Consider the following 25,878-nt stretch of genomic DNA (forward strand, 5'->3'; position numbering starts at 1 on the left):
GAAGGAAATGCACCAAAATGTTAGTCATGGTTACCTCTAGATGGGATAAATGGGTCATTTTTATTATCTTTCTCTTTTTTGTTTTTAATTTCCCACACTTCTTATAAAAATTGTGCAAATTTTACAATAAAATATTCAGTAACAAAATTCCCAGCTTTCTGAAAAGATGAGTCCTTCTGGAATTAGCCAAAAATCTGTTATAAACTGCAGAAACTGAAGGACCGGACCAGGGATGGACAAGTACATATAGCACTTTCTTATCCTGCACCAGTGGCAGGCATCACTAATATATCCCAGAACTCTCTCTCTGACCCCAGATTGGAGGAGGGACTTACCCAGGGTCACTGGGAATGTGAGGGGCACAGCTGAGCTGGAACACAGGCCCCTGACTCCCAAATGTGAGAACTGGAAGCACCAGTTCTCTCTGAATCACAATCCTGTCTTTCCTCCTACACACAGCTTCTACCCTCTTTTAGATCATTTCCTGGTCAAAGGGCCTGAGCAGTGCAGTGTCTTTTACTATGGGCCACACTATTGCTCTCAGAACCTTTGACTTTACACTCTGGCCCAGGGCCATGCCCCAATTTCTGCCCTGGGGTTTCTCGGAAATGTTAACTGGCTAGTTGGCCTTGGCTGACAGGAAGAAAACTGCCCAACAGCCCTATCAGACCCATGCCTTCTGCCTCCCAGGTTGGAGGATGCACAACTCAGGAAGGTGCTTCAGAGGCTCAGACAGGCATCTGTGCTTGCGCCAGTGCCCCTCCCCGGCCTCTAAGAGCAGAGGCCCCAGCCCCAGCCAGCTGCTCTTCCTTCTCTGTGAATAAGGCATAGCTGGTCCTCCCCAGAGGCCGACAGGCTTGCTCTTTGCCTAAAAGCGTTAGTGCTGAGGACCGACATTAGCCAGTCTGATTAGCTATTGACCGAGTTGTTAAGAGCCCTGTCATGGCAGGAACATTTATAATCAGGAGGCAATTCTGCCTTTCTGTCCATTAGGCCAACAGTCAGCCAAGGGCTGGCCTCTGATTTATGGGGTACGCATGCTCTAAATCAGGGAAATAACTGCTCTCCTCCGAGAGCTCAGGGAAGACTAGCTTGGGAGGAGGAGTTGGCTGCGGGGCCTGGAGAGACAGCGGCTCTAAGTCTCTGAGGAACTGCCTTGGGGCACATGGAATGGACAGGAATTAGGATCCTAGAGGGCAGTGGCAGGTGGGTGGGGGCACTTCTGGGGCAGACCTCAGCTGTTGGGATGGAGAGGCTATGAGGCCATTGTCATGACCTCTAGTGCTCATAAGGGCGTGCCATTCCCATAAGTGGCACAGTTGTGGTCGCGTGACCCTCCCAACGGTCCAGGGTGGACATGGAAGCAGGGGTGGTAGGGCCAGGCAGAGGGAGTTTGCACAGAGTCTACAGAGGTTGGGAGGCAGGCTGTCTCCGGCTCCTGAGTGTAAATCCCTGCTATAGCCCTTGCTACCGTTCACCCTGGGGCAGTGATCTCACCTCTCTCTGCCTCGCTTTCCTTATCTACAAAATGGCAGCAGCAGTAGGACCTCACAGGGTAGATATGAGGATTAAATGAGTTACTACACGTAAAGCGTTAAAGACAAGGGCTGGTACATAGTACGGTGTAAGCACCTCGCAGCTGATCACAATTATCCAGTTTATCCAGTTTTAATGTGCTCCACGCCCTGGGATGTCCTTGTTTTGAGGCCAAAGTGCTCTGCAGGGGACTCCCTTCTCTTCCTACACAAATGACAGGCAATGGGTCCCAGGGTGACCTCAGTGAATAAATCAATGCCTTGATGGTATTCCAGCTGATGAGCTCAGACACATCTTACATCTATAAGGAACAAGTTTGAAAATGTTTTTCTTTAGAATCATACTTTAGGGAGTCATTTATGTGCCTAGCCTTGTTCTGGCTGTTCTGTTCTCCAACCTCATGCACCCCCCAACCACTATAGGAAGGCTACATGTATCCCCTTAACAACGCAGAAGCTGGGGATGAGATGGGTGGACATCTGTGTGTATGGGCGACAGAGCCAGTCCATGGCAGAGCCAGAACTGGGGTTTCTCTTACTGCCTGGTCAGCCTCTTGCTGTCCTCTCACCAGAGTTATCATAAGCATCACACACAGCCTTCTGCTGAAGATCTGCTCTGTGCCAGGTGCCAGGTAGTGTGCACAGGGCAAGTTACTCAGGGTCCCTGACCTTCAGGGGTCATCTGTGTCCGTGGGAGTGGCAGGATGAAGTGAACTCAGGGCTCAGAGACAGAGCCTTGGGGGATTAATCAGAGAAGGCTTCTGGGAGGAGGAGGTCTTTGAATTACTCCTTACAGCAGAGACTTTGACGAGGTCAGAGCGGAGGGGAGGCATTTCAAGACAAAAAGCCAGGGCGTGGGTGGGTTTTAAGTGGGGAGGATCTTGAAACAGCCAGCAGGGAAATGAGACTGCAGGATGAGATGGGAGGAGGCCAGGCAAGAGAAGCGAGGCTTTGGGCGGGGAAACTCACTGGTGCAGCGTCCATGGCTAGAGACTGACATGTGGACAGATGTGTTACATGCTGACTAGAGGGGATGGGATGTGGGGCAGGGGTGGGAATGCTGCCCTGAGGAGTCTGGGAGTTGAGCAGAGGGATAGACGCTAGAATGTTCCCTAATCCTGGAAACACACATGCTGCTAAAATGCAAATCACATTCCCACAAGGATGAGGGCTGTGAGTCAGTCATCAGCCCGCCCCTTCCCACTACATAGCTGAGTGTGAGGGTGTGTCACAGACGCGCACGCCCAGTGCTGGAAGTGGCAAGCCACAGATGTTATTTGGTAATCTCGCTTGCTCACCTCTGGAGATGGGGAGCTCACTTCCTCCTAAGGTGGTTTATTCTGCTTTCAGGCCTTGCTGACAATAAGAAAGTATTTTCTACCTTGAGTGGAGCATGGCCTCTCTGTGGTCCCTCCCCCATCCCTCACCCTCTGCTTCTCATCCAAGCTCTGTCCTTTGGGACCCCAGACATGCCTTCCCCATCCCAGACCGGATCCCTGGATTTTTGAAGGCAAAGTATCCATTTCTTTTTTTTTTTTTTTTTAAGATTTATTTATTTATTTATACAAGCACTGGGTACAGTCAGAAGCGCGGGAGGGTGAGAGAATTCACCAGAGCCAGAGCGGGGAGCAGAGCAGGCAGAAGGACCGAAGTACACTGCTGAGGGGAGCAGCGGGCGGCAGGAGAGGTCTGCGCGCCATGTGGGACCCTCCTCTGGTGGTCGGGGAGCAGCCGGGGATCGAACCAGCGCAGCAGAGGCTGCGGGCAGCTTCACAACCCAGCGCTCAACCGCTGCGCCACTGGGGAGGCCCAGTATCCATTTCTTAAGTATGTTCTAAGAACAGAAAAGACTTTCACACACACACACACACACACACACACACACACACACACACACACACACACACACACACCCCAGACTAGCCCACTACCTGTGTTTCTAGAAAAGGAATCCAAGTGCAGAGGGAACAGGTATGGAATTTCTGATGTTGAAAATGTCCCATGTTCAATGGGATAGGCGAAAGGATTTTGATTAGGAGGCAGGACTTTATCTGCAGGCAACGGAGAGTGCTGGAGGAGTTAGATGGGAGTGGTAAGGTCAGATGCAGGCCTGAGAAGGGTCTAACTGAGCACAGCAGCCAAGTGCCTCCCCCCTCAGGCACTTGGAGGCCAGGTGTTCATTCAGCCCTCCAGTCTGGTCCATTTCCAACAATATCCCAAGGCCCACCCCCAAGGCTCTGATTTCCTTCCTCTCTACCCTCCACACCTCATAGCAAAGTCCACCCTCCTCACACCCAAAGGGTGGTTCAGCGGCAGGCCAGGTGACAGAGTGGGGACCCCAATTTGGCATGTCCCCAAGCTCAGGGCGGGGCTGTCCCCAGACCTCCCTGTTGTTGCCTTTGTTTCCTAACCACAGCCCTGGGTTGCCAAGGCTGCAGGTACCTCCCTGCCTCCCACAGGCTCGCCCAGGGTCAGGGTGCAGAAGCAAGAGCCCTGACTGCAGGGTCACTCCCTCTGGGATACCTGACACTTCCGGTGCACAATGGTAAAGCCAACTCCAACGCTCCTGTGCATGCTCCATAATGATTAGCTAGCTTGCCCCTTCCTCCCTGCCACACACAGGGCTGACACCTTTGTGTCTGGGTAGGGCATGACCCCTGGTAACTGACAGGGAGCCCAGGTAAAGCAGAGGCAGACTTAGGAGCTGCAGGTGGGATATGGAGAACAAGTCTGCACCCAGGCCTGAGCTCTAGCTTTGGGGCCTCATCCTCAGGCTCAGGCTCCTGGAAGGCATCTCCCTGAGCCTCAGCCTCCTCATCTGCACAAAGGGGCAATCCCTGCCTCCCCCCTCAGGCACCTGGAGGCCAGGTGTTCATTCAGCCCTTCAGTCTGGTTCATTTCCAACAATGTCCCAGGGCCCAACCTGTTCCCTCCGCACTCGGATTCCCTTTCTAGAAACACAGGCTGTGGGCTAGTGAAGGAAGCAACCTGAGCACTGTGTTATGCTGCTTACAAAATGGAAAAGGGCCCACAGGCCTGTCTGCCCAGGGGGAGTGCTGTGTGGGGAGACCACCTGTGGGTTCTTCCCGCTGCTCCCTCACCTGGGAGGTGGCCACTTTTTCGAAAACATCAACTGAATACAATGTGTGGTACTTTCTGGACACTGAGGCAAATAAACCAAGCACCAAGAGGCATTTATGAGGCAATCAGGGACATTTTCATATGAATTGGAATCCAGGTGACACAAGATTTATTGTCAAAGCTGTGATCCTGGCAATGTGGTGATGTCTGAAAATATCCCTATACTGTAGTGGGGGGTAGGGAGGAGTAAAGGGGAGAGCAAAGATGACAAAATGCTGGCATATGCTTTGAAATAATTCAGAAGGAAGAAAAGGGATAAAAGAAGCAAGAATAGAAAATTCTTGAAAGTTCTAGAATCCGTGCAGAAGAGTTAATTATAGTGCTTTAAATCTATTTTTCTGTCTTAAATGTTTTCATCATTATAAAAAGAACTAGATTGGAGGCAAGCTACTGAAAATACAGTTTGCAAATCAGCAGCACAGACATCCCCTCGGCATGGGGAGGCCAGAATTTAGCAACTAAAAATACAAGGTGCCCAGTGAAATTTGAATTTCAGGTAAACTGCAAATACATTTTTTAAAAAGAATATTTCATGCAATATTTTCCTCATACTAAAAAAAGAAGTGTGAAAAGGGCTTGGCAGTTCCTTATGAAACTAATCATGTAACTATTTTACAACCAGCCTTTGAGCTCCTGGGCATTTATCCTAGAGAAATGGAACTTACTGACAAAATCCTACCAACCAATGTTTACAGCAGGTTTAATGGTGGCAACCCCAAACTGGACACGATCCAGATGGCCTTCAACAGGTGAATGGTTAAACAGACTGTGCATCCAGGCCATGGGTACAACTTGGCAATAAAAGAGAATGAACTATTGATACAGCCAACAACTTGGATGGCTCCCCAGAGAATTATGCTGAGTGAAACAAATCAAGGCCAAAAGATAGCATACTGTAGGGTTCCACTTATACGACATTCTGAAAACAGCAAAGTACAGAAATAGAGAGCAGATCAGTCGTGGTCAGGGATTAAGCAGGGGGTGGGGTGGAGTGGGGTGGCCAGGGTTATAAATGGGCAACATGAGTGATCTTGGTGATGAAAACCATGGCCTGGATCTCTATCCTGCTGTGATATTGTACTGTAGTCTTATAAGATGTCACCACTGGGGGGAATTACAATTGCATGTGCATCTCCAAAGACCTCAAAGCAAGATGGCTTAAATTGAAAGAAAAAAAATAAGCAAATTAAGATCTCTGAGGTTTATCTGAAATTCAAATTTAACTGGGTGTCCTGTATTTTATCTTGAGATTCTGGAGCTTGTTGGAATGCAGACTCTCCGGCATCACTTTGGCCCCATGGAATCAGAATCTGCCTTAGGACACTCAGGTGTGAGCTCTGATTAGTGGCTTTTAGCTCCTGTTGTGACTGGATTTCTAGGAGTCTGGTACAGTAGCAATTAATATGTGTCCTCCAACTATTATGATATTTCAAAAAGCCTCAAGGCTTTTATCTGGGATCAGGATGCACAGGCCCTTTGAGTTTCAATCCTCTTGTGGCTTCCCACTAGACTCAGAATAGTGGCACACTATTACACCTGTGGGTTTCTCCAACACACTGAAGCCATTTTGACCTCAGGACCTTTGCACTTGCTCTTCATCCTGTCTAATTGCTCTGCCTCTAGAGCTTTATGTAGTCTCACAGAAAGACCTTTTCTGATCATCCTAACCAAACGAGGTCCCTTCTCCCCACTCATATCATATCACACATTTATCTTCCTCAGATCAGTCACTTCCTGATTTTGTGCCAATAATAAACTGTGGTAGGGATGAAAGAGTTCAAGAAGCAAAAATCAGGAAAACAAATACATTATTTCATTAGGAATGCAGTTGGTTTAGTAGACACGATCTTTTCAAAGAATCCAGAACTTAGGAGGAACAAGTAGTCAAATGGGCCCTCTTCAGGGGTCTTTCCAAGTCTGATCTTTAGGTCATTCTGTACATTCCATTTTATAGTCATCTCTTCCTAGCTTCAACATATATTTGCATCTTTCTCTGGAACACAGCTGACAGTCTCATCTTGACATTCTGACCAGACCACATCCCTTGTGGTCTGGCCCTTATCCACTTCCCCAGGGCATTTCCCTCCATTCCCTTCACAGAAGTTTTGTTTGTTCAGGCCAGATTGCGCTCTCCATTACTCTCGAACATTCTATGTACAGTCCCCCCTCCAAACCTTTGCTGGTGCCATCCCCTTTGCCAATTATGCCTTCCTTATTTATCTGGATGAACAATCATTTGATAATTTGTTCAATCAATGAACATTTATGAGCACCTCCTGTGTGCCCATGTGTGCTGCTTCAGTAGACAAAACACGGGATCCTTTTAAGCCACTTATTCCAAATTCATTAGGAATTACCACCACAAGAATTTGTTTTGTAGTCTTACTAGGCCCTAGGCCTTTTATCTTACTGTTGCTTTTAAAGGAACATTTCTAACATTCCTTCTTTATGAATGATGTTAGTGCCATATTAACAGAGACCAAATAGCACCGATATCACCAATGATGAGACACAATGACAACACGTCATCCGTGTAATGAATCACAGATGCAACATCCCACATGTGTCACTTGCCAAAATGCACAAGGTGAATGTAATCACGAAGAGGCAATTCCACAAATCCAAATTAGAAATATTCTACAAAACTGGCCCTTACTACTTAAGCAATGTTATTATGAAATAAAATAGATTGAGATGGCAACTACATATAACACATGAGTTGTATTCTGGACCAGAAATGACACTTTTCTACATACATGGAGAGAAAGGTAGAAAAAGGGACAACAGCAAATGTGGCAGAATGTTAACAACTGGTGGGTCCAGGAGAAGGAAAGTCAGTTCAACTATATTTGCTACTTCTCTGTAGGGTTCTTATTTTTCCAAAGGAAAGTTTTTAATTCTGTTTCCTACATGTATGTAGGAATCATTTTCCTAATTTGTTAGGAATTTTGATCATGAATGGGTATAGAGCTTTATTTAGTGCTTTTTCTTCATTTAGAGAGATGACCATCTGGTTTTTCCCCTTTATTTAGTGTAGGAGAACTGGGGTGTAGACAGAGGTGGGGGGGCGGTGAGATGATTCACCAGAGACAGGGTGGGGAGCAGAACAGGTAGATGTACTGAAATACACTGCTGAGGGGAGCAGCAGGTGAGACAGGAGAGGTCTGCTGCGCCATGTGGGTAGCTCCCTGGCCGAGGACAGAACTCAGGCTCTAGTGGTGGTAGAGCCGAGACTTAACCCCTAGGCCACCAAGGAGACCCTCCCCTTTTATTTGTTAATATAATGTTTACATTTATAGATTTTAATATTAAATCACCCTTAGTTTCTGGAACAAAGCAATGGGGTCAGAATGTATTGCTTTATTTTTTAAAATTCACAGAGAGGGCCTCCCCGGTGGCGCAGCGGTTGAGCGCTGGGTTGCGAAGCTGCCCGCAGCCTCTGCAGCACCAGTTCGATCCCCGGCTGCTCCCCGGCCACCGGAGGAGGGTCCCACCTGGCGTGCAGACCTCTCCTGCTGCCTGCTGCTCCCCTCAGCAGTGTACTTCGGTCCTTCTGCCTGCTCTGCTTCCCCCTCTGGCTCTGGTGAATTCTCTCACCCTCCCGCGCTTCTGACTGTACCCAGTGCTTGTATAAATGAATAAAAATAAATCTTTAAAATAAAAAAAAAATAAAATAAAATTCACAGAGAGCTTCAGTTTGCTGGTAATTTTACTTTCATTTTTCCTATGTGAGACTGGCCTCCCACTTTCCTTTCTTGTTCTGTCCTTTTCTGGTTTTGAAATCCAGGTTACACTGACTTCCCAGAACAAGGAGGGGAGTAGTCTCCATTTTCCTATCCTCTCTAGATGTTTGTAAAAGATTGGAATAATCAGAAATGGTTTATGAAAAACCACATGGAACTAAATAACATATAAAAAAGCCCATAGAATGCAAATGTTCAGCTTAATGAACTGATGGAAAATAAATCCTCAAATAACAGCCACACTCCTAGGTCCAGACATGAAATGTTCCCAGCAGAAAGGGACCCCTCCCTGCCCCCAGCCAAGGGAGGCTTTCTAACTACAGCTCCTTCTCCCCACTCCCCACCATGGGTAATTGTTATTGATAGGCCCTTCTTTGCTTTTCTTTAAAAATGTTCTACTTAATACAGTCCTTAAAGTAGAGATTAATTTAATCTGCTTTTAATTTTAAGTGACTAGAAGAAGACAGTTTATAATTTGTTTCATTTCTTTTCCTCAACATTGTTTATTTTTTATTTTTTAATTTTTTATACAAGAACCGGGGTACAGGCCAGATGGGCGGGGGGTGAGAAGATTCCCCAGAGACAGAATGGGGAACAGAACAGGCAGATTGAATGAAATACACTGCTGAGGGGAGAAGCGGGCGAGACAGGAGAGGTCTGCCGCACAATGCGTGACCCTCACCCGCCGGCCGGGATTGAACCAGTGCTGCAGAGGCGCGGGCAGCTTCACAGCTCTGTACTCAACTGCCTGCGCCACCAGGGAGGCCCTGAAATTTGTTTTTAAGATTCATCCATGTTATAAACAAACAGGACTATATCAAACTAAAAAGCTTCTTTCTGTGCAGGACAGAAACTATCGTTAAAGGGAAAAGGCAACTTACTGAATGGGAGAAGACTTTGCAAATCACATATTATGCAAAGGGTCAATATCCAAAATATATAAAGAACTCACAAAACTCAATAATAGAAAAAAGAAACACAGGCCAATTAAAAATGGGCAGAGGATCTGAATAGATACTTCTCCAAAAATATACAGCCGGCTAGCAGGAAAGATGTTCAGCATCTCTTACTACTAGGGAAAGGCAAATCAAAACAACAATGAGATACTACCTCACGCCTGTGAGAATAAATATCATTAAAAGGATAAGAAATCATAAATGTTGGAGAGGATGTGGAGAGAAGAGCATCCTTTTATACTGCTGGTGGGAATGTAAGTTGGTGCAGATTTATGGGAAGCCATAAAGTGATCCCTCAAAAAATTAATCAGGTCTCCCTGGTGGCCTAGGGGTTAAGTGTCAGCACTGTCAACACCACTGCCTGAGTTCAATCCCAGGCCAGGGAGCTGACCCACATGGCGCAGCAGACCTCTCCTGTCTCGATGCTGCGCCCCTCAGCAGTGTATTTCAGTAGAGTTGCCTGCTCTGCTCCCCATTCTGTCTCTGGTGAATCCTCTCACACACACCTCCTCCCTGTCCACCCCCGCACCTCTGGCCTATGCCCCAGTTCTTATATACATAAATAAATAAATCTTTAAAAAAATTAATCTACCATGTGACCCAGCTATCCCATTCTGATATTTATAGGAAAACACTAATGCAAAGAGCTATATGCACGCCCATGTCATTGCAGGAGGCAGGACATTTGCAAACTTTTAGTAACCTTATAGGTTTTCTGTGCTATGAGATGCTTGTTTAGTTTTCTTTTTTCTTGGTCCGTTTTATGCATTCAGGAAAAGAACACTTTATAGTGCTGATTGTGCAAATATTTCTTCTCATTCTGTGACTTGCCTTTCCTTCTCTTTATTTTAAGAGAGATTTTTATTGTTCAACTTTAAAAAGTCATAGGACTCTTCCATTTTTATTTGAATCAGTATTGACAAATCATGTTCTATATATTTTAATAATTTGTCCAGATTGTCAACATTTTCATATATATATCTGTATATATAGTCATAGAATTGCTCATATAATAGCTGTTACATGGCTGCTTTTGCATCACTCCAGGGTTTGTATGTCAGTGTTTTCTATGAACCAACTTCTACTTTTTTTGACCCTGTTTACTAGAATTTTGTATTCTCTTCCACTGATTTCTGCTCTTCATTATCTCCTCCCTCAAACTTTCTTTTTCTTTTTTAAAGATTTATTTATACAAGAACTGGGGTACAGGTCAGAGGTGCGGGAGGGTGAGAAAATTTACCAGAGACAGAGTGGGGAGCAGAACAAGCAAATGAACCAAGGACACTGCTGAGGGGAGCAGCGGGCAAGGCAAGAGAGGTCTGCCGCGCCAAGTGGGACTCTCCCTGGCTGGCCGGGAATCGAACCCACGCTGCAGAGGCTGCAGACAGTGCTGTGCTCAACCCGCTGCGCCACTGGGGAGGCCCCCTCCCTCAAACTTTCTTTGGGTTTATTCTATTGCTCTTCTGCTAACCTCTTAGGTTGGATGCTTAGTCATTACTTTCCAGCCTTTTTTCTAACAGAAGCAGTAATTCTATATATTTTCCTTGAAGGACCCCTTTTCCTTGCATCCCATACATTTTGAAATATATTTCATTATCACAGAGTTCCAAGTACTTTTAAATCTTCAGCTTGATATCTTCTTTGACCTATGAATGTGCTTCTAAACTTTCAAATAAATGGGAATTTAAATGTATCTTTGTTACTGATTTCTAATTCAATTGGCACAGGAAATCTATGAAAATCCAATTTGTATTTCTGATTTTAACATCTAAAGTTCTTTGGGGGAGCTAAATCTGTTCTCTAGTTTCAGCTGACTTGTGCTCCTGGCAGCCTAAGTGCTTGGTCATCTCCAATGATGAATTTCACTGATCTTAATCTGTGGAAATCCTTTGCACATTGGAAGTTCTTTCCTCTGGAAAGACTTCTACTACCAACCAGGGGACCCAGTAGCCCCTCTGGAGATTCTGCCTTAAGGCAGCGACTAAATTTCTTGAAAAGATCTGCTATTAGGTTCATCTATATAAAACTGCCACTTGGGGTCAAAAACTTTTGAAACATCAGCAACTGCATATGGTCCACCTATACTGTCAACATTGCCTGCAGGGGAACCTGTTTTTCCCGTTTGCTTACTGCTTACCTCTCTCCTAGTTAGATTTTGGCACAATACTTGTTTCCCTTTGGGGGGGGGGTGGAGGGTGGCAGGAGTGCCTTTTGCAGATTTCCCAATATAAGCCCTACGATGCACTAAAAAAATTCAAGAGTGAATTATTTTCAGTGGGGAGGAGGGAAGGTCCTAGCAGTAACTAGGCAACTGCTGAAGCTGAAGTCCTAGAAGAGGTGTATTTTTTCTCAATGAGGAAGCCAAGGCTCAGAGGTGAAATGACCTACTCAAGGTCATAGGACTGGTAACAGACAGGGTGGGGACTTACTTAGCTCACATATGGAACCAGGAACCTGAGCTATTTCTGCTTTTCCTCTGTCCTGCACTGCCTCTAGACAGCTGTGTGGGCTTGGGGCTTACCAGGAGTCCTTACCTGGTGCAGGGGGATGACAAGGAAGGCCCCCCCTCCAGCGCACTCAGTCACAATTGCAATGAAGTGGGGGTTCACAGCACAGAAGTGATTGTCGTGGACGCTGCTGGTGATGGGCACTGAGTCGTAGCAGTTTTCCTTGGTGGCTGCTTTGCCAAAGACGTGGCGGAACTTGGAGCTCCGGTACTGGGGGTTCCATGACATCTAGGGGAGACAAACAGGACACAAGGGCCATGAGGCTCATTGCACTGATAGTGACACTTTATGATTGACAACCAAGCAAACAGGCTACATTGCGGCTATCTCTATGGACTTCTGGGATGGTGGACAATTACCACTGACCTAGTTACTTCTCATCCCTTCAAGAGTGGACACAAAAAGGCAGAAAAACCAGAGAGAATACACCACATTCCCTCCCTATCCTTCATGCACCCCCCCCCCCCCGCCCTGCCCTGCTCAGCTCTGGTAACACTGAGTCCTTTGGAGTCAGCCTGCACGTCATCCAATTCCAGCTTGGCCTCTTGCCAGCCAGAGGGCAAATACTTAACTTCCAAAGCCTCAGTTTTCTTGTCTGTAAAATGGGGATGAAAAAGAATTTTCTCATAAACTTGTCATGAGAATTAAATCAACTGATACACGAAGATCCCTTGATCAGCAATAAAATTTACTACCACTATTATCATCCAGGTGTCTTGTACTTTTCTTGATCTTCATTCAGCCTTACATTTGATCACTCAGTATTTACTGAGAACCACCTTGGGTGTGACCACACCCTGTGTTAGGCATTGGGGTTTAGAAGAGACTAAGTCTGAGCCAACCTTACAGGAATGAAGGGAACTATGAGTGAGGCCACTATGAGAGTCTGGGCCACTGGGACCCAGTGTACTTTAGGTAATACTGGAGGTTTGTACATGGCAGTCAGGGAGGGTTTCCTGGAGGAAGTGACACATGAACTGTGATTTGAAGGATGAGTAGGAGTTGGCCTTATAGGCAGAACAGAGTGAGCTGGCAGGGGAGGTGTTCCAGGCTGATTGAACAGACTGAGCAAAAACTCTGGAATAGAAGCAAACATGGAATGTTTGGTGAATTCCATGTGGTCCAGTAAGATTAGCAAGGAGATGTTAAAAAGAAAAAATACACATGCACACATGAATTGGGTAATGTGAGTGAGAGAGAATACATGCTGGAGGGGGGAGCAGGGCAAGCTTATGGATGGCCTGTAAGAGGATCTAGGCCTTATCAGTGACCAAACACATGAGATCTTATGGTCTCTCAGCCCCACCACTGCAAGGGTCAATGCCCTCCAGTCTCACCAACCTGCCCCCCTCTCCCTCTATTTATGCTTCCTATGTAGGCTAGAGGGATCCATTGGTACACCAAGCCTGGCTGTACTCCTGACCCTAGACCCCACTCATTGCTCTATGTACCCCTGTTACTGCTGCCCAACAGGATTGAATACAAACTCAGGCCAGCATTCAAGCCTTCTGGTTGGGCCCCACCCCATTTCAAGATTTTTTTTGCCCTTCTTTTAAAGGGTAGTCTCCAGATAAAGAACAGCTGCCCCTCTACCTGCTCTTCTGCTCTTGCCTTTCCCTCTATTTGGTTTGTCCTACCCCAACCCTACACGATATTTACAAGTCCAAATTCTCCATTTCCCCAGCTCCCAGGCTCCCTCCTCCAGAGCCTTCCTTTATATTCCAGGGGTGCAAATCTTCACTCCCCATACTGTCTCTCCTCCAGCGTGCTCACCCCTGACACTGCCCATGCTGATTGCAGACAGGGCAGTTTGGTGCCAGATGTCATCTCCTCTACCTGTTTCCTCAAAGAAAGGCTGAGGTCTCTGCTCCAGGAGTGCCCAGCACAGAGCTCTGCCCACCGCACACATTTCATTGGGAAAGGCATGTTTGGCTGGGCACCCATGTGGTCAGGACAAAGAAGGTGCCTGCCCAGCCAGGGTGCTCCAGGCTCTTCTCTGAGCTCAGTTCAAAGGCAGAAGATGAGGCTGCTGAACTCAGGAGGTCACGGTGATCAGAAGCCTGACCTTTACACAGCTCCCGGTAGCTCATCCACTTCACTGGAGAGGATCTGTTCTGTGAAGCTCAGACATTTCAACTCTCCTTTTTGGGAGCTTTGTCCAAAACCCTGGCTGCTTTTGCAGAGCTAGAGGAAACCTCACAGAAAGCAAGGACTGACCGACTAATTAATGCCCATCTATTCCCAGAATGGATGTAAGAAGCCTTACAAAAATAGAACACAAGAGAGAAGGAACTGGAAAGGCCACAGTGAGGAAATGGGAACAGAAGGAAAATGCAGGAACAAAAAAAAAAGATCACTTGAAATTCAGTGAGGGTTAAGCTGCTGGGGTTGCCACATAGAGGATTTGGGCCTGAGCTTCCTAGTGACCAATTCAACAAAGGAAACAGAATCAAATAGGCATGTAGTTAGTGTCTGTAAGACAAAAACCATGCCTTGCTAGAAGGCAGCACAGCTTTTCTCTGTGCTAGGTGTTGAGAGAAATGTGTAGAACTGGGGTATAGACCAGAGGTTTGGGGGTGAGAGGGTTCACCAGAGACAGAGTGGGGAGCAGAACATGCAGATCTACTGAAATACACTGCTATGAAAAAAGATGTAAGAATTATATAAAATAAAATATTTAAATTTAAAAAAAAAGAAATACACTGCTAAGGGGAGCAGTGGGCAAGACAGGAAAGGTCTGCTGCACCATGTGGGTTGGCTCCCTGGCCAGGGATTGAACTCAGACCTCATTGGTGCTAGTGCTAAGAGTTAACCTCTAGGCCACCAGGGAGGCCCTGGGGGGATCCTCTTAGAAAGGAACATCAGGACAATGATGCCCTTGGGACTGGGTAATTAGAGGGAGCTTCCTCTGGATTGGACTGTACAGGTAAAAAGTGGGAGATGAGTCAGCAGGCTCAGCTCCAGGCCCCCTAATCCCGCCTCATTTTGAGCAGCAGCAGGATGGGGTTATCTGTCTGTGGTTGATGGTGATGCTCATTAGGCCCTCCACCGCCCCCTTCACCCCCCCAGCCTCCTGGGGATCAGGAAGCCACAGCATTGGTTCTACCGTGGGCAGAAGTGGCACGTGCCACTTCCAGGCTGCAAGCATACAAGACCTGCCTGTGACACTTCAGGACACCCTTGGTCGAAGGGATGAAAGGCCATGTGTTCCACTGTCCCAGGCCCCTAGGTACTGTGTAGAACAGTACCCCACAACTGCCCCTTGCTGCACAACTGCCCCTTGCTGCACAACTCATGCTGGACACAGAACATGACAGAGAAATACACTTGTGGGCCATTTGCCACAGAGCATGGCCCACCCATCCTGCTGAACACACCGTCCCGTGCAGACCCGCCTGGCAAATGCTCCTATGCTTGGTGTGAGCTGAGCACAAAAAACCTGCAGGGGAGAGGGGCAAGGAGGCAGGACCCAGATCATCTTAGGAGCCATGCAGAAGAACCTGGACTCTGAAGGCAGCAAGGAGCGGCTGCAGGGGTGGAAGAGAAGAGATTTCACTTTGAGGTGGATTCCGCTGATTACAGGAACACAGGTGAGCGGTGACGATCACCTGAGCTGAAGTAGGACAAAGGGCACAAAGGGGAGGGGAAAAACCAAGGACCAACAGCCTTGGCACCTGAGTACCCTGGGTGGCTGAAGGAAGGGTTAAAGATGGCTGCTGAAATCTACAGGCCTTGACGGTCGTCAGCAGTCCTGGGCTCTCTGGTCACTCCCAGGCTCTCCTTCCACACCTGTCTCTGTGCCTGTGTGGGCAGCCTGGACTTGGCCCCACACTTGATGGGCAGCTCTAGGCCTAAGAGGGCTAAGGGGACACCTGACTGGACTACGACTCTCTCGGAGCTCACAGTCAGCTTCGTGCCCATAAAACTCAGGGTTTTGGGTAGTTGTTAGATGCCAGGTACCTTTCTAAGTGCTTTTCCTGTGTGATCATAGCAGCAGGCACCCCTCCATCCCCATTATGTAGGCAAGCACCCCCCTGATCCCCATTATGGAGGAAGGTGTTGAGGCAGAGAAGCAAAGTAACACACCCGAGACCAGAGATCGTGGTTGAGCTGGGACCCCCAAGCTCCAGGTTTGGGCAGGTCATAACTATGAGAACAAAAGCTCTTTCATATCCATTACATCCTGGATCTCAACTCAGTGCCCCAGAAGGGCAGTATCAAGACCACTATTTGTCCCACTTCACAGGAAAGGAAAATGAGGCCTAGGAAACTAGGTGGACACCTCTGGAAAGGGAGCGATTAGCCTCCATTGATAAGCCCAGCCCACCCCAAAGCAGCATGAACTTCAATGACCTCTGCCCCACCCCCATCTTCTCCCCATCCCCCCTCACTGTTCGTGCACCAGCACCCATCTCCAGTGCCAAGTTTCTTCCAGACCTGTTGCCATGGAAGGAACGTAGAGAAGTGGCAAATGGGGTGGCACCGAGCCAGGCAGGCTATCTTTCCCATTGCCTGAGGTACAGGAGTGTACATGCATAAGCGCGGGTGAAGCTTCTAGGGCTGTGTGTACATAAGCACCTCGCTCATGAGGGCGTTCATTTGTGCCTGTGTGGGGCTGCGCACACACATGTGCATCTTTTTGAGTGTTCAAATGCATCTGCCCACGTACATACACCTTGAGCACATGTATCAAGGCATGTATGAGTTTAAGGACTCGGCAATTCATAGAGCAAGAGTTTTATTTTCCCCACAAGCAGGCACTTGCCTGGAAATGGGGACCACTGCAGGCACTCTGCACTGCGAGGCCCTCGCCCACGGGCTGGGCCAGAACAGTTGATCTGGGCCAGGTTTATCCCATGCCACCCGTCCTATCCTGCCCGGTCCCATTTGCGGGGCCCACATCAAAGCCACAGCAGGCCTTCTCGGGCGTGGCACTCCGGGCCAGGCTGCTAAAGCACAAAGCAGGGGGTGGCACAGATTCTGCTGCTGCTTTTTCCATGCACGCTAAGTGGGCCTGACGTAGGATTAGGTTCTGTGGGCTGAAAGATCCCTCCTTTAAAAAGGCTTTAATCTTCCCTGAGTTTAATATCCCATTGAGTTTCTTAATAGCTGACAATGGAATGGCTCACTCTCTACCCCATCCTTCACAGCTCTCCCAGACTCTGTTATCCCTATTTGGTGCAGGGGATCTTGACCAAGATCACAGGAGGAGGGCCAGTGGAGGTAGGAAGGAGAAGCCAAGCTCAATTTCTGATGGAGGCCTCTCTTCCTGCCACATGCTCCTCTGTCAGACAGACATAGAGCCTTTCCTGCCTGCCCCCAAAGGCTGGTCTTCCCACCAGCCCAGAATCATTGCAGGACAAGTGTTAGCTGCAGGGTGGCTGAAGCCAAACCTAAACTGGGTGTGGTGCAAACCCACATACTAGATTATTCATTAATTGCTTTGTTCCTGGCCTCAGGGGAAGAAAGAAAAGAACTGATTGGGTGTAGGCAGTCGGAGGGGTAGAGGTAGAGTCTGGTGCCGCTGACTACCCATCCCCGTGGAAGTCTGTGGTTCCATAATATTTGGTGTTTTACTTTTTTTCTTACAATCTGACCTTACGGTCAGCGAGCTGTCCCTGTACATCCCCTCAAGAGGGTGGGAACCAGCATACTATGTCAGCCAGTTAATAGAGGGATATATAGAACCACAAAGCTCCTAGCTTTTGAGACTGAAAAAGAGGTTACTGTGAGAGTAAAGAACACTCGATTTGAAGGTGATCTACAAAGACCAAGAATTAACACAATAAATGCAGAATTACAGGTAGGTCCCTCACCTTGACCCCAATCCTTGACTGTTATCCCTCCTAAAGTTTAGCCAGATGCTGGCTTTGGTCCCTAACTTGACTGGAAATCTTTCTAATTCATCCTGAATCCTGGAGGGAGTGGGGTATCTGGCTCCGGAAGCCAAGGACCATTTGAGGTCAGAGCTCCCTGTTGTCATTGTGGGTTTCTGCTTCACCAGATTTCCCATGAACTTCCCTCCCTCTGGCAAAAAGAGGAAACTGTGGGCCTCCCTGGTGGTGCAAGGGGTTAAGACGCAACCTTTGCAGCTATCCTCAGCCTCTACAGCACGAGTTTGATCCCCAGCCCGGCCAGGGAGCAACCCACATGGCGCAGCAGACCTCTCCTGACTCACCTGCTTCTTCCCTCAGCAGTGTACTTCAGTCAGTCTGCCTGTTCTGTTCCCCACTTTGTCTCTGGTGAGTTCTCTCACCGGCCCCCTGCCTCCCCCACCCTCCCCCTTTACCGCAGCTCTTGTATGCATAAATGAATAAATCTTAAAAAAAAAAAAAAAAGAGGAAACTGACTCAGCTACTTCTCCCCGGTGAGAATCTTACCTGCCACTTGTTTCCCTTTACCAGAGGCCTGGCCCTGGTTTAGCGTCAATTCTGGCACAGGTGTCTTTATTTTTCCCTCGCACAATCTAACCACAGGGGCTGAAGAGACACGGTGGGACCCAACCTGGAGAATGGGCTTTGTTTCCTTCCCTCCTTCAAAGCAAGAAGAGGCCTGCTGCTCTCCACAGAAGCGGGGCGGCCAACTGCCCCTGCTTGCCTGGGATGGAGGAAGTGGGGATGATATTTCAGGGATGTAGGAATTCACAGCTAACATGGGGAGAGCCCCAGACAAGCCAGGACAACTTGGTCACCTCACCATCGAACCGCGGAGGGCTCCAGAGACCTGTGTGATTGCCACCCACGACTCTGTTGCCCATCACCAGGGACTGTGACTCTCACAGCTAGTCTGCAGAAGAGAGGCTCTAGGACCCATTTGTTAAAGAACCCAACACCTGAATCAGAGAACAGAATACTTCAGAGCAGACAGAGTCCTAGAAGGTTTGTTTAGAGAGGCGAATAGATTTTAATTCAATCACCAACTTCAACCAGGGTTTGCTTAGTACGGATTCTGTGCCAGGGTTGTGTTGGGGGCAGGGGTGGAGGGGCTGGAGGGGAACAAGTCAGATGCTGCTTTCCACATGTGTATAGCCCTCAGGGAAATAGCCAAGGGCAGGGAAAGTTCAACTGCTATAATCTTGATGGACTGCTAAAGCACAGGGCAGTGGGTGGCAATTTTGACTGTTCATTAGCACTATTTAAATCAGATCACTGGGTGTGGGATGCAGGCACCATCTCTGTCCAACCCGGCAGCCTCTGGTCACACATGGTTTCCAAATTAAAGGTAAGTGAATTAATATGAAGTGGAATATAAAATCCAGCTCTTTTGGTGCAGAGGAACCTTTCACGTGCTCAATATCCACCTGTGGCTACCAAGTCTACCTGATTAAACAGTGTCCCTACAGGACACGTCCATTGGACCTGTGTGACTTTGGGCAAGTTACTTAATGCATCTATTCAACAACAATAAAATCAGGCACGTAACAAACAACAGCTAACATGTACACTGCTAACTGTGTGTGAAGTATGTTCCATGTACCAACTCAGCCCTCACAAGCAACCCCATAAATACTACTATCACCCCATCTTTTACACATGAGAAAGCTGGGGCACAGAAAGGGTAAGCAACTTGCTGCAAATCACACAGATAGGAGGTGGCCAAGCTGTTAAGTCCGGGATCCACATGGTCTTGCAGGGCTGCCTTGGTGGTAAATGAGAGAAACCACACAGAAAAAGGATGAGAGCTGAGCACACACTTAATGCTCAACAAATGTTTGTGTAGAGACGGCACGGGTGCCAAGGTTGACAGGGCTGAGATTTGATTTTGTACCTAAAAGTACATGCTGAGGCGCCAGCATTTTGGGGATTGGAGTAAACAACCCAAACTAAAAAGTGCAAAGCAATCTGGAGGGTGCCGAGCAGCTCTGGACAGTCCTCCCCACTGGTGCTCACCGTGCTGATGGAGGAGGGAACAGACACGACTGTGGAAAGCCAAGCACAAGCCCCGCGGGTCAAGAAGAACCCAAAGCGTGCATTTGTGCATCCTCCAGGTGGAACGTTCCTCCAGGTGGAACGCCCAGGTGGAGGCCGGCTCAGCCCTGTGAGAGTGTACTGGGAGGTAGAGAGGTGACGGGGGAAGCCCTCTGGTTTTCTCCCTCAGCATAGCCCAGAATGGGGGAGGGGGGAACTGAGGGCAGTGCCCAGGCTCCAGCGCCCCGGCCTTATTGGCACTGACATAGAGGCACTGTGGAGCTAGCAAGTAAAAATAGCTCTGCCTCCAGGTTCCCTCTGCCCCCATCTCCCTGATCCTTCTGGTTCAGCACAGATGCCTCCCGGCAGGCCCACAGGAAATACAGATTGAGTCAGAGAGAGCCAAGAAAATGCCTTTCCTCTGATGAGATTAGGTCTGAGGGAGCTCCCCTTCTGAACATCTGACACTGCCCAGGGCCATTCCTGGATGTCCTGGCCCCCATCCCCACCCCAGGAGGGGCAGGTCACCTCCTGATATGGCCCAACTTCCCCTCCATCTACTCCTTCCTTAGCCTGAGCAGCCCTTTCTCTCAGTGACTCGGTTTCTTGCCCACCCCAGACCAGGCCTCTTATCCTAACTCCAGCCCCCCTCCATCTCCTTTTATTTTTTTTAAAGATTTATTTTATGCATACAAGAACTGGGGTACAGGCCAGAGTTGGGGGGGTGAGAGGATTCACCAGAGACAGAGTGGGGAACAGAATAGTCGGATTGACTGAAATACACTGCTGAGGGGAGCAGCAGGCGAGACAGGAGAGGTCTGCTGTGCCATGTGGGTAGCTCCCTGGCTGGCCAGGGATTGAGCTCGTGCTGCAGAGGCTGTGGTCAGCTTCATAGGTTGCATCTTAACCCCTTGCGCCACCAGGGAGGTCGCCATCTCATTTTAGACTCTGTCCAGTTCCCCTATCCTCAGGTTACAGCCCGCTGCTGGCCTGAAGCTTTGTGCCGCCCCCTGCCCACCTTCTCCTCATCTCCACAGACCCACCATCTGAAACAAACCGCTTTATTTGCTTTCCCTTCAAAGCATTGTGTTTTTCCTGACACCCCATCTTTGCTCACACTCCTCTCTAACTCAAACAAAATCAGCCTCGTTGAGTCCACAGTTGGCACCTAGCTGGGTTCCTAGGAAGCCCCCTCTTTTGACTCCACCTTTTTGGGTTCAGCCCAAATAGACCCACCTCCAGTGAGCCTCCCAGCTCACAGAGGCCAGAGCAGTGTCTTATCCTACAAGGTTCCCCACCCTGACACTCAGAGAGGAAAGCTCAGGGCCGGGAAAGAGGAGTCAGGCGGTTGAAATCTTGGACCCCCACTTGTCTCTGAGTCTCAGCGTCCTCACGTGCAAAAGTGTACGCTAGGGCCTACCCTGGTGGCACAGGTGGTTGAGCGCAGCACTGTGAGGCTGTCCACAGCCTCTGCAGCACGGTTCGATTCCTGGCTGGCCAGGGAGATACCCACATGGTGCAGCAGACTTCCCCTGTCTTCCCCGCTGCTCCCCTCAGCAGTGCATTTCGGTCAGTTTGCCTGTTCTGTTCCCCACTCTGTCTCTGGTGAATCTTCTTGCCCCCCGTGCCTCTAGTCTGTACCCCAGCTCTTGTATAGATAGATAAATCTTAAAAAAAAAAACAAAACCAAAAGTGTACCCTAATATCACCTCACAGTGTCTCACGAGGATTAAATGAGATAATCCACATGTCTGGTTCCAAGGAGGAGCTTAGCTGAGGGATGTTCCCTTTGCTCCCTCCTGCACTGCTCCCTGTTTCTTCCTTCTTTCCGCACTCCACCCACCCATCTGTTCATCGCTGTCAACCCCAAATGTTTTATCCACCCACAGGCCAGATCCCACACACAGGTACCCAGAGGGAGGCCGACCTGGCTCCCGGGTTGAGCTTTCACTCACACCTCCAAGCCCTCCTGAACTCCCACTGTGGGCACTAGGAGTTGGGGAAGGTCTGGGCAGGTCACTTTCAAAGATGATGTGCTGGTCACGTTAGAGAGTCACAATCTAACACCGATTTGCTCCATGACCTTGGGGCAAATCTTGTCCCCCTTCAAGCATTTTTTTTCACCCATAAAATGGTAATGCCCTGCCCTGCCCTGCCTACCTGTTAGGACGATCTGCAGAGGGCTATGCAGCCCGCACGTGCCAGACCCTGGGCACTGTGTCTGTCTGGCAGCTGCCCCGGGCCTCAGAGGGCTGGTCCTTTCCTGCCTGGACCCTCTGGAGATACAGAACAGAGCTGCTTCCTGTTTATTCCCCCAGATCAGTCCCTGACTTAAACTTCGGGCTCATTTATTATCCCAGAATCTTCTTATCAGGGAGTTTCAAGAGACAAGGGTCACTGGGACTTTCTAATGACAACTCCTAGAGGCTGAAATTCTGGAGGTCTACTTCCTGTTCACTACACTCTTCACTATATTCTGGCAGAGCTTCCAGTTCAATCTTTGGACAGAGAGGGCCACCCAGGGCCATACCAGTGGCTGGAACCTGGGATGGCATCAACCAGGCATATGTGTTCTCTTGTCAGCTGACCCCTCCCCTGCCCTGCTGCAGGCACCTGGGGTCCATAGTGAGTTCCACCAGCATCTTGAGGGCCCTCCATGAGCCTGGCCTGTGTGGGGCATGGTGGGACATGGCCAAGTACTCTGCCCCCAAGAGCCCAGACTGATGGGAAAGGCCTGGATGAACAAGGCTGAGCAGGCTGCAGCAGGGAGCTGAAAGTGAGGGGTGTGGGGGCGGGAGGTAGATGCCAGGTGCCAGGTGCACGTGTTTGAGTTAAGCTTTAAAGGCTGTGCGGAGGATAGCCTGGCACAGAGTGAAGGGAATGTGTTCCAGGTGGAAGGCACAGTGCTAAGCCCCAAGGGGCACAGAGGCTCGTGGAGGAGCACGAGGTGGGGAGGGGAGGAGAGGCATATCCAGGGAGTCAGAGGGGTTGGTCTGCCTGGGTTCTAGGCAAAGGCAGCAGAGAATTGAAAAGGAGGCTGGGGGTGGGTACAGAAAGCCGCTAATGAGTTGACACTTGAGACTACCCAGAAGCGTCCCAGTTTGTAACCAGGGGTGTGGCATGGTCAGAACTGAAGTGGATTTAGCTCTGCAAAGAGGTAGTTAGAACATTTGGCCCTGGGGAAAGTATTTTCTGTCCCTAACTTTGGGCTTGTGTCTAGGGAAGAAATAACCAGCGGGTTGTTTCCTGCCCAGCTCCTTTTGGAGGGGCTGAGGAGCACGGGAAAGAGAAGGAGGATTCTCAGAGTGGCTGATTAGGGTTGGCTTCACAGGCCCTGGAAAAGAACATAGAGCTAGTGGATCTGCTGACCAGGGTCAGCACCTGATCTCCCTCTACAGATCTCAGCCTTTTGAAAAAGCAACTAAGCCAGGCAGTTGGACCTTAGGGCTCATTTCCTGGAGCATATCTCAGTAGTGGGGGGTTTTTAAAATCAGAAAATAGTTTCCTTTTATCATTCAACCCATCTCCCTGCAGGAAGAGTCTCCAGATATGACTGAGGATCTGTCTGCCCCAGCACACACCTGGACAGTCCAGCGCTGGGCCTCCTAGCTCAGCTGCACAAGCTGGAGGGTGATGGGAAATTCCTTCCTGCTTTTCCCTTGTGCTTGTTAACATGGAGATAAATGCCGCTGCTCAACCCTAATCAATTCTCCAGGTAGCGCCTGCATTAACTGCCAGCAGAGGATAGTAAGGTCACTTTCTCCCCATTTCAGGCCTACCTGAGTTTTGCCCAAATCGTCTGGTTGGCTGGGCATGCAGACCAGGGAGGCAGGAGGCCCAAGTGACAGTGCCCTGGCTGAAGAGGGACTTCTAGCAAGGACAGGGGACAGTATTGCATTTATATATGTTTGCCTGGTGCTTTGCAACAACAGGTCTTACACTTGAGAGTCTCCTGGAAGGCTGTTCACATCTAGATTGCTGAGCCCCACCCAAAAGTTTCATATTCAGCAAGTGTGGGGTGGGGCCTGAGAACCGGCATTTCAAGCAAGTTCCCAAGTGACCATGACGCAGAAGGCCGGAGGAGCACTCTTTGAGGGCCACCACTCAACAGCTTGGCTCTGATTTACAAAATCCCTCCTGTTCACCCTCTAATCTACCCCTCACAACCACCTTGGGGTGAGAATCATCCCCATTTCTCAACACAGCAAGCTGAGCACAGCTCAGCGGTGGAGGCACTTTTCTGAGGGTACATGAATAAGCAGCAGGGACCTGTCCTTCAAAGACTCCATGAGCACAAAACCACTTCCCGTCTAGGCAACTGGGGGCAGTGACCCTTGACTTGCCATCTCTGAAAAATTCTTCTCAATATGTAAGCGTGGGGCCACGCCAGCACCCAGAACCCAGTGCTCCCTCCACAGCCTTGCCTCGCCAGGTGGTCAAGACTCAGAGACCTGGATGCAAACCAGTCACCTTCAGTAAGTCTCAGTACCTTCCCCACCTCGGGGTTGCCATGAGGTGGGGTGAAGATTGAACAGAGTGTCCAGCTGGGGTGCAGGAAGTCCTCAAGCCACGGAGCAGCAGTGCCCCAGGCGAGAGCCAGTGAGAGCTTTGTGGGAAAGCAAGCCTCTCCATGCCTCAGTCTCCTCATCTGTAAACTGGGCTCAACAACACAAACTAGCTCACAGTGGCGCTGTAAGGATTTAATGAATGTGTTGATTTTAGATGTCTTCGAGCATGATTTAACATCTTAGGTCAAGTGTGCCAGCGAGCGCTGGTCATTAGCACAAGTAAGCAAAACCATGGGAATAGAGTAGGTTCCGTGAAGTCGAACTTTAAATCGCAAGGGGGTGCAGGCTGTACAACAGTGTGAATGTACTTCATGCCACCGGCCACAGACTTAAACGGTTAAGTGGCAAACTAGCAAGCCTAGGATCAGTGCCCAGCTCTCCTTCGGAGGCCTCCATTTCTGGTTCCCTCAAAGGTGGTTTCCCCATGGAGTTCAGCTCCTCTTAATCCTTCCTGACTCCAGAATAAGTGTGGGTCCTGGCATGACTTGTGGGGGGCAGGAGGGCTGGTTGGTCTCCCCAACTGCTCACTCTCTCCCCCTGGGCAAGCCAGGGCCTTCCCTTCCTAGGCTGTGGCTGGAGGAGCCCTGTGGGGTGAGGATTCTCACTGAGCCCCATGTCTTCAGCATGCGGCTGGCTGGGCTCAAACACTGGCCCTACCACACACCAGCGGGGCAGGCTGTTCAGCCTCACTAGGCCTCAGGATTTTTTATCTGTAAAATGGGATGGTGAAAATGCGTTCATACCTGACATGCACTTAGACACTGCCTGGCACATGGTAAATGCAAGGTAAGTTCAAGATAATAATGGCAACATTTATTGATCACTCAATTGTGAGTTATTTACTGCATTTTTCAATTATTTACCTGTGTTAATGGCTGGAAATGAATATTTAGCAAGAGTAAGGACTTTGAACAGGGCTTACCGATTAAACTAGAAGCACAATATGTCCATGTCCCTTTTTGTCTCCTCAAAGTGGCAATGCCTAAAATTCTAAAGATCTGGGGGCCACGAGATCATCTGAGCTGGGAGGCACCAAATCCCCCTTAACTGGATGAAAACAGAGCCCTTGTGCCCCTCCCCCGCCCCATGCCCATTTAGAAGAATCAAAGCTCTAATTCGAATCTAATCTAATTCTTAGCCAGATTCGCTAGCTCCCTCTCTCAAATGATCTTATTACATCTGGGGGAAAGAAATAGATACAATATCCCAGGGCTGCCCAGGGTTGGGGACCCGGTGGGCACCCAACCCACCTGTCTGCTCTGCTTCCACACCACTCCATCTGGAAAGTCTGAGGGTCTCTACTGTGTCATCCCAAAGATGGCAGTGCACCCCTTCCTGGGGCAGAACAGCTCAAGTGTTAGTCTTCCTCTTTCTACTGAGAGGAAATCTACAATTGTCCCCTCCCCCCACCCCCAGACCCCCACACTGTGTCTCTGTCTCTTGAGCCCACAAGCTACATCTGTTGCCTCTGCCCTCTCAAAGAGCTGAGCCCCTGACCTGGTCCTAGGATGGCTCTGCTCC

General features: G+C 49.1%; 1 protein-coding gene across 1 annotated transcript in view; it reads right to left on the reverse strand.

Annotated features, from left to right (window-relative positions):
• Positions 1-25,878, reverse strand: part of CORO2A (coronin 2A) — a 47,215-nt gene that overhangs the window by 14,779 nt on the left and 6,558 nt on the right. The window contains exon 2 of the mRNA XM_037494129.2: positions 11,910-12,110. Within this exon, the coding sequence (XP_037350026.1) occupies positions 11,910-12,110 (201 nt within the window). The remainder of the gene's footprint in view (positions 1-11,909; positions 12,111-25,878) is intronic.

The sequence above is a fragment of the Talpa occidentalis genome, unplaced genomic scaffold, assembly GCF_014898055.3.
Source record: "Talpa occidentalis isolate TD23 unplaced genomic scaffold, MPIMG_talOcc4v2.1 talOcc4.7, whole genome shotgun sequence".
Taxonomy (NCBI): Eukaryota; Metazoa; Chordata; class Mammalia; order Eulipotyphla; family Talpidae; genus Talpa; species Talpa occidentalis.